The 9522-nt window shown below is 39.2% G+C and overlaps 1 protein-coding gene across 3 annotated transcripts in view; it reads left to right on the top strand.

Annotated features, from left to right (window-relative positions):
- Positions 1-9522, top strand: part of LOC109956962 (neuronal acetylcholine receptor subunit alpha-7-like) — a 28470-nt gene that overhangs the window by 8838 nt on the left and 10110 nt on the right. For all 3 annotated transcript variants that reach the window (XM_020594499.1, XM_020594485.1, XM_020594492.1), the window contains exons 3-5: positions 4667-4806; positions 7836-7880; positions 8343-8452. In XM_020594499.1, coding sequence (XP_020450155.1) covers positions 4667-4806; positions 7836-7880; positions 8343-8452 — 295 coding nt within the window. The remainder of the gene's footprint in view (positions 1-4666; positions 4807-7835; positions 7881-8342; positions 8453-9522) is intronic.

The following is a 9522-nucleotide window of genomic DNA, read 5'->3' as shown; positions in this document are numbered from 1 at the left end:
GATTGTTGTGTCTTGTTGCTTTTCTTCTTTTGTCTCTCCTCTATCCACTCACCCCAACCAGTCGAGGCAGAAGGCCGCCCACCAAGAGCCGGGGTCTGTCGGAGGTTTCTTCCATTAAAGGGAGTTTTTCCTCCCCACTGTCGCCAAGTGCTTGTTCAAGGGGGTTTTGTTGGGTTTTCCCTATGTAATAATATTGATGACAGTAAGGTCTAGACCTTACTTTGTAAAGTGTCCTGAGATTACTTTTGTTGTTATTTGGCACTATACAAATAAAATTTGATTTGATTTAGTAAACGAGTAAATTCAGGACAGGTAGAGAAATTGTAAAGGAGAATTTGGAAAGGGTTGTAAAGTGATGAAGTCACTGAGGGAGAGAGGTGCAGTCAAAATATAGAAGAATGAAAAATGTACAATAACAAAGGAGAGATTTATATTGAGTGGCTTTTAAATGGGAAGAAAAGATGGAGTGGATTGAGATTCATGGTTATGATAATACTTAGCCTTCCTATTTGGGACACTGCACAAAATACTGAGGACTGTTTTGTGTGTATATAATGAGTCCCTCTGAATATGTAAAGTTTTTTGTGCAAACACAGAACTGCCTATACATATATAAACCATACAGCACAGGCACAAACCAAAATGTACACATTAGCAAAATTTATATCAATAGACACGAATGTACATTTTAGAAAACATTTAGTTGATAGCAGCAAATGAATAAAGTCAGAAAATTAAAAGTAGGGTTGGCAGTCCTGGAAAAACCAACAACAGGAAGCTCGATTATGAATGGAGACAACCAAAGAAATCCCACCCTTTCCTTCTGACTCTTCCAAAAGACGACGTGCACTGCCTGATTACTATTTACACATTTCAGAAAAATACCAGCTGGCTCCCAAACAAAACAAAAAAACCAATCATGACCCATCCAGCAGAAACAGAGCCACCATGGCGTCACTTTTCAGCCCCTTTTGCTCTCAGTTGTCACCATCTTTCAAAAGTCACACCAATGTTAATTCTGGCTTTACTTCTTGTAGCATCCAACTTCTTTTTAGTTGTAACTTTCTTGAATGCAGTGTTACCCACCCAGATCTGTGATCCCCAACCATAGTTGGGGAGCTCTGGTTCATGGCTAAACTGCTTTAGCCCTGGCTTGTAGCTGGTAACTAGCCTTAGAGGTCCAGGCTTTCCCGGCGGGGAGAAGAGAAGAGAGAGGCCAGCCAACTTTGTTCAAAACACAGGCTTTATTCCATCTTGGTAACAGAAGCACTTCATGTGGCCTTTGATGCTCCGTTAACTGCTCTCCAATTCTATCTATGCACTTAGAGCTGACTAACCGTATATTGGTATTTTCCCCACCTGTGGCTGTTTGTAAAAGGAGTTGCCTTCTCACTGGAGGGAGCTGTGGCAGTAAACCTCACTGGAATGAGTACATCAGCAGAGACTTGGTGAGAAGAGGCGTTCACCTGCATGAATTTGATTGGATATCAGTTATCAGCTGATAGCCATAGAGATGATGAATGAGCCATGCCGTGGATATGAAGCATGGATGAAATAGCTGCTGCCAGCGAAACAGAGGGTGCTGAACAAATGACACATTTTCCAGCTCCCTCACTCCCTCCACTCCTCACATTCTCTCCCTCTGCTGGAGTTTGTTTGATGAAACCTCTCACTGTTTGGAAAATTGTCTTGTCAGCTTCTATTTGCTTCATTAGTGAGATGATTATTAAAGTGCACGTGTTGTTTGTGAGTTAAAGTTGGCACAGTGGTTTATTTGATTCATGATTTAATTTTATTTTAATATGCAAGAAGTAACAGAGACAGCGTTCAGTTCTTTACTGATTTTGTTAGTTTGTTTGGATCTCAGTTGAAAATATACTGAATAAATGGAGAGACACAGGAGGGGCGTTGGCAGGATAGCAGCTTTAGATGAAACTACTATTTAAATTTCCGTGAACGTGTGCAATTGTGCATATGTAGATGGGCAGATTTGACATTGTGGTGCATTGTTTTGATTTACTGAGTTTGTGTCTATGTTTTTTAGAACCAATTATCTAAATTGCCGTTATGTCTGGGTGTCCATTCAAGCATGCTTACTGACAGAAAAACAGTACGGTGCAAAAATGTGCCCGTATGTCTGTGGGTGCGAGTGTGTATCTCTAGGAAAGCAATGGATTCCTCAGTCTAACTTCCACCTGAGGATGTGGAACTTGGACAGGTGATTGAAACAATAAGGTCTGACATATTAATCAGAGTCTGTATGTCTCCTGAGGAACAGTGATGGGTTCTGCTGTGCTGAGTGACTTGTCATAACTCCTCTGTTTCTAACCGCAGACTCTGTCCTATCATAACTCTTTTCATTACAGCCTTAATGGGCCAGTCAACACCAAGCTGGCCAAGGGATCTTTCCTCTGCTCTTTACATCTTGACAGCGGTGTAGAGCTTTCTCCTCTTCTTTGCTTTAATCCCCTCTCCTTATTTTTTTTAATCCACTTAACACTTTTTACTTAGCTGTTTCTTTTTTTCACCCTTTTATGTGTTTCACATGTTCCATGTGCTTCTTTCATTCAGTTTTCATGTCAGGGAGCCATTGTACTATCATTTATGAGCATAGCCTGCTGAGCATATCAGTGGCAGGTTGTGTAGGCACTGCATGATAAGAGTAAATTATTGTTTCATGTTTCTCTTGTATCAACTGTTTGTACGTGTAAATGTATCATACAGTGTACACGCAAAGTGTCTGTAACAATACATGCTGCTGATCAATTTATGAAGTATTTATATTGTCCTTCATGTGCACAAGTTGCTTCAAAAAGTATTCGGACCCCTTCACTTTATTATATTGTAAATTCAGTTTTAAATGGATAAAATTGCAATTTTGCCTATCATTAATCACTCATAATGAAGTGCAACAATCAAAAACTGAAATTTCTCATTTAGAAAAATATTCCCACAATACTTTGTTGAAGCCCCCTCAGTAGCAATGAAAGCTTTGAGTCTTCTTGGGTAAGTCTTTACAAACTTTGCACACCTGGATTTGAGCGGTTTATCCCATTCTACAGTCAGAGACTAGTCCTGAAGCCACTCCAGTGTTGTCTTGGCTGTGAGCTTTGGGTCAAAGGTGAACCATCCCCCAAGTCTTAGGCTGCTGCACGATAGAGCAGGTTTCCTTCAAAAGCCTCTGTGTATTTGGCTGCATTCATCCCTCCCTCACTTCTGACCAGGATCACACGCGTGTCCCTGCCACTGAGAAGTACCTCCATGATTGTTTGAATGATGGAGTGCTACTGAGATGGTCATCCTACACAGTTGTGTCCCTTTCTAAGCTATGTCCAATCTGTTCAAATTTCCCCAGGCAATTTTATCAATTTAAAATCAATTCAACAACTACAACACAAAGTAAGCAAAAACGGAAGGAGTCTGAATCTAGACCACTGGAACACCTGCTCACATAGAGGTCTACAAAAATATACAGAGGCCGCACTGAATCAGGTCACTGTACCTGGTATTATTACACATTTATTCCCTAAAGGTTGGACATTTTAAGGCTTTTTGCTTTGACACTACAGCTCCCCAATGATTGTAGTACATTAAGATCATTGTCACAGATGAGGGGGAAAATTTATTAGGGCTTCTTTTACCTGCAGTATGTGTGTTTGTGTGTCTGGACAAATGGATAGCGCTAACACGTGTGGAAGGTTAATAATAATCACCTTTATTTTGCCAAGTATGTTACACACAAGGAATTTGTTTCCAGTACAGAACTGAGGCAGCCATCTGTGGCGCCAACTCGTACCAATGGCTCTAACCATAGGGGGTAACTTGGGGGATCAGTGTCTTGCCCAAGGACAGTTCGACGAAGGTGTTAGGTAGAGAGGATCAATAATGGTGATGAGAGTCAGGCCAACAAATGCATCATCCTAATCACCCTGGACCTTAAGACCTCACAGACTCAGTCCTGCCACTCTGTGTGTGTGTGTGTGTTACAGTCTGCAGACGTGTAGATATCAGCACATTTATTTATCCATTTGTCATCAAAACTTTTAGCTCAATAAAGAAACTGTCCTCCCAAAAGAGGCTTTCATTCCACAGGAGATGAGGCAAGTTTACAGGATGCACTGTAGGAACCAGGGACATCCTGGCACAAACTGGATATAATGGATAGCTGCATTATGTGGCATCATATTTGCAACTTCACCAGGTAAATTATAATCTCGCTGCAGCCCGGTGCCAACAAAGGAAGGGCAGAGCATCAGGAAAAACTATTAAAGCTACTTTCTGGATTGGAATTCAGCCTCAGCACAGTAGAGTTTGTTCCAAGTTACAATTAGCAGGAAAGGGATGGCCCAAGCCAAAGCACTGATGGTGTCTAGAAATAACCTTCTCTTGAACTCTGTTATTTTAGCACTGGATTTATAGTTTAAAAATGCAAACAAAATAGCACAGTCAAGGAGTGAAATATGTGGAAACTGCTGGTGGCGGTGTGACAAAATAACCTTAAGGATCCACTTGCTGTCTCTACGAGAGTAAAGATCTTTGAGTTGTTATTATTTCATCATATTTCCATCCTCAGATGTTGGTGATTAGTTCTAAACTGGTGCAGATGCTACTTTGTATTCAAAATAATCAACACACAAATCATCTGCCCTTTCTTTTGTTCCACCAGGATCCCTGCAGGGGGAATACCAGAGGAGGCTGTACAAGGAGCTGCTGGCTAACTACAATCGGCTAGAGAGACCTGTGGTGAATGACTCGGCTGCTATCCTGGTGGAGCTGGGCCTCACACTGCTGCAGATCATAGACGTGGTGAGGAAATAGCTGTCATTTGTATTCACTTATACGCACTCGTTTGTGTGTGTGTGGCACATTGTTTAATTTTAGTCACCGTGGTGCATTGGCCACATGCAAAAATATATTTCTATGTCTCTTTCTATCTTACATAAAGATATGCTGGACTGGGACATGAAATAATTACTGCCCCACACATGTATGTGCACACACTGAGGACTTCATGCCTTGTTTTTCACTCCTACTGGATTTATTGTTTGAACCTTGCAAGTTTTCATTTCTTACATCTCTTTCATTATTTTTTATATGAATATAGATTTTTTTTCAGTTATCCTCTTCTTCAGATCAATAGAGGCACTTTGGGGCATTTTTCTCCTCAAGAGCAGGGTTTAGCATTTCCCAAGGCCACAGTCTGCATGTTGTGTCCACCTGAGTTTGACACCCATGAGACATTCCCAATATTATGAAAATGAACATTCCTTCCTCTGCCCTCCCGCTGTGACCCCAAATCAATTTATTTACTATCCTTAATTACTTTTCAAAATGTAAAAAGTTTTCACTGAGAAGACAATTTAGGGATGTGTTAAATCCCACGAGTTTCATACCAGTGACATGTCTGCTCTCATTTGTCAGCGTAAACAGGTACATCTGTGTGTTTGGAGTGTTCTTCCTTCATACTTTTCACAAAGGAATAATTTTAGGGTTGTTTGTGCTTGTTCCTGTTCTTGTCTCATTTGTCTGACAGTGGAGAAATGAATCATGCTTTACTCAGATTGTCTAGAGACTCTAACAGAGTGAATTGGACATGTAACCTACAAGCAGGTGAAAAATGGAAGGGCAAACTAACATAAACTGTCTCAGTAAGGTGTTGGGTCTCCACATGCCACCAGAACAGCTTCAGTGCTCCTTGGTATTGACTGTACAAGTCTCTGAACTCAACTAGAGGGAGGAACACCATTCTTCCAAAAGATACTCCCTTACTTGGTGTTTTGATGATGGTGGCGGATATGCTGCCTAACACGTCAATCCAAAATGTCCTATAGTTCAGCTCTGGTGACCGTGAAGGCCACAGCATATGATTCACCTCATTTTCATACTTATCAAGCCATTCAGTGACTCCTCATGCCCTGGAAGAGAGAACAGATTTATTCATGTTTTCCCTTTACTTTGTCACCTGTCTGTAATCTACACCGTGTGGCGTTGTGTCTATCATACTTGAAGAGAGGACTGAGGCAGAGGTGAGCAAATTCCCAGCAGTGTTAAGTAAACATGATTAGGAGTTCAATAAAAAAAACTTTTATCACTAGTAATTTAAGCAAGGCACTAAAGCTGAAGTGGGACTCACTCAAACCAGCACTTTATATGCTTATATTGAGTGCTGCAGATTATATTTCCTCAACTGGATACGTCTGTTTCTGAAACACAGCAGGGATGCTCATTCAACATTTCCAGATGGACTGAATTTCAATAAGAAACATTTTTCAGTCCATGTCTCAGCAAATACGCAGCTGTCTCTCTTCCCTGTAACTTCCGTAAAACCTGCAGATTCACTGCTCACATTTAACTTTCTTTTAAGTATAGGAATAGAAAGCTGGCTGAGAGATTATAGTTCAAATAGTAATATTACCTTGTATCATTATGTGTGATTCATGGTGTACTACAAAGAACCAGAGGTGTGTTGGTGCACTGTAATTTTACTGCTCAGTTGTCAAGCACAGTTTATTCATAGGATTTAAAATGTTGACTGACTGGTGCTTGCAAAAAAAAAAAAAAACATTTGTTCATGGTGAAACAGAAGTTCAAAGAGGAGAAAGGTGTTTGTAAAAGCTTTGTAAGATTTGTCAGCATGTTGTAGAGCTAATCGTAAAACCAATTTTTATTTGATTGTTTACTGAAGGGACTGCATGATTTTTTTTTAGTTGCACTTTCTTTTTGTTACTCTGTGATCCTCTGGGTGCCCTTTTCTCTTGTGGGTCATTTTGTGCGGGTTTTATTTCAGTATACGAATAAAGCCTGTCAACACTCCTCCAGGTATATCTATCAAACAAGTGTTTACAGGTTTGCAGAGATGATTTATCACACCTAACCAGTATAGATGTTTTACTGAAAACAGACTGAGAAGCAAGCGTGTATATTTTCACTATCCACTGAATGCTGCAGGCTTTTAGACATTCTGACCTTGGGTGAGAGAAGTTGATATTTTCAGGTTATAAAACTGTATATGACCCACAGTTTTATTTTCTTAAAATTGCTAAGACAGAGACACACTTTCGGTTATCTTCAGCTGTCTTTTGCTCCATCATATGGGTCATTTCACATACTGTATGTGCTACATTGAAAAAAAGAACACTTCTACTGTCTCATTCAGTTTTCCTCTCCTTTCGTCTTGACCAAACATTTTGTTCTGACTTTTCCACTCTGCACTGGGAGAATACGAGCAACATAAGTTGCTAAGTGCTATATTGTTTGTACTCTTTGACAAAGTTCTGAAGTTCATTATTTGAAAAGGAGAGAGGCTTCAGTCTGCACTGTTTGTTTATTTATTTTGGACAAAAAGTAATTAATTATAAGAAGAAATGAACTATAATTACTTATTAGGCATGTACATTCATCCAATTTTTATGTGCATTTTTTAATTTGCATAAAAAGCTGGAATGAGTCAAGCAAAGAAACATTAAGAATTTAATTTTTTAATTCTTTTAATTATTTTTTTTCCTGTGAATATGATTTATCTTACTGGGTTTATTTATTAGAGCCAGTATGACATTATACAGTTTGTCACCACTGTTTAAATCCAATATGATTAGTTGCCTTATAAGGACAGTATAATTAGTTACAGTAGATGGTCCCACTATGAAACAGAGGTACGCTTGGTTAGATGAAACCTGGTTTAAGACTGTGTTACACAGCCTGGTTTGTTCACTGACTTGCTGATGACAAAGCCCTTTTGCACTATATTAAATATTGATTGGCCTAGCTGTCTTCTCTTATACAAAAAAACCTCACTCTTTCTTTTCATTTTGTTTTTTTCCTCTTTCTGTTCTCAGGATGAGAAGAACCAGGTGCTGATGACCAACGCCTGGCTGCAGCTGGTGAGTCAGGTTTGAGAAGGACATATTATCAGTTTAATATGCTTCATTTATGTTTCTGATATTATTACACAATTATCTTCTAATTGCTCTAACTGTTCCTCAATTTACAAATGGCAGTGCTTGATGATGATACTGAACTGTAACTGTGCACATTCAGAAATACAGTTTCTTTCCTTAATTAATTATTCATACTTGCTCACAGTCTAAAAGACATTATATGCAATTATTTTCAGAGCTTCCAGTTTCATGCTCATTACTTTTGGTGGAAAGTCAGGGTAGCTCAAAAACAGATTTTTGAAAAGCAGAAGATCCATCTTTAGCTCACTGCAGTGTTACCATCTTCATGGTGTGTTGTCGAGCATTCAAAAGAGAGCTCTTCACCGTTCCATTGGACATTTCAGGTTTTGCAGATTTTTGCACAGTTAAAAAACAAAACTTTACTTTTTGTTCTCTCGGTCTCAGCACTGGACAGACATCTATCTGAGCTGGAATCCAGAAAGCTACCCCGGTGTCCAGAACCTGAGATTCCCTTCAGACCAGATCTGGACCCCTGACATCCTCCTTTACAACAGGTCAGAACCGTTTGCTGCTGCTCATCACTGCCTTACTTAAGTCAAAAGGTTTGTGACCTTCACTTTTTCTTTTAAATTCTTAAATATTTAAAGGTTAAATGACCTCTATTTTTGTAATAAATCTGATTAAAACAAAAAATGTAAAAGATAAAATGGGGTGGACCCTTACATTGTCAGTGCTCTGCAAGAAATGGACACGCCTGTCGGAAGCACAGCATGTTTTCTTGCTATTTTATTTTTGAGAAGAGTGAATGAAATATCAGTCTAAACCTTCTGATCTGCAGTTATTATGTTAAAATCTCTCTTTAATCTTCACAAACTACAGCAGCATCAGTGTGATAAACAATCACACCGAATCAACCCAGTAACACAGACAACAGGAGGAGATGGGCCATTTTAAAAACTTGAACTCGATTGCATTCAACTGCGGTGGCATCCTCACTGGTGTAAATACGTCTGTGAACAATTCATGTTGCTTTTTTGAATAACATTTGCATGTTTAACCTCTCCTATTATCTGCTATTGACAAAATTTAAACTGCCTCAACTCACTGTCACTTCTTACAATATAATGTAGGCTGTTTGACTTCTGTTTGATTTGAGAATGCAACAATAAAACAAGGATTCTTCATAATATGATGAGATCAAATCTGATCAGGACTGATGTCAGAATGCTGGAGGTCATTTTTATTATAGTAACATCTCCATTAAAATGTATTTTTTTGTTTTTTAGGCATTAAGGACACGTTAATTGGTTGGCTGAGCATTTTGTGATTCAGATCAGCCTTGTGCTTTTTGCCTATCCACTGTGCTTCACGTTTCTGTGCAAGGCTTTCTCAAGTCAGTTAGACATGTAGGCCAGTTGTTTTCTCCAAGACAACTAATTACATTGCATTTGCATCCTTGAGTGAGAGACAGATGATGTTGTCTGAGATTAAGAAGTGGATAAATTCAAAGACAATAACACAAATGCAGCGTGTACAGAATATTGTAAAACAGAAGATGTGATAGTTATAAACGCGAAGTGAGATTAAACCTGACGGTCGACCATCTCTGATGTTGCTGAGTGGA

Source organism: Monopterus albus, unplaced genomic scaffold (genome assembly GCF_001952655.1).
Source record: "Monopterus albus unplaced genomic scaffold, M_albus_1.0 scaffold2.1, whole genome shotgun sequence".
NCBI lineage: Eukaryota > Metazoa > Chordata > Actinopteri > Synbranchiformes > Synbranchidae > Monopterus > Monopterus albus.
This window is presented reverse-complemented; position numbering and strand designations above follow the sequence as displayed.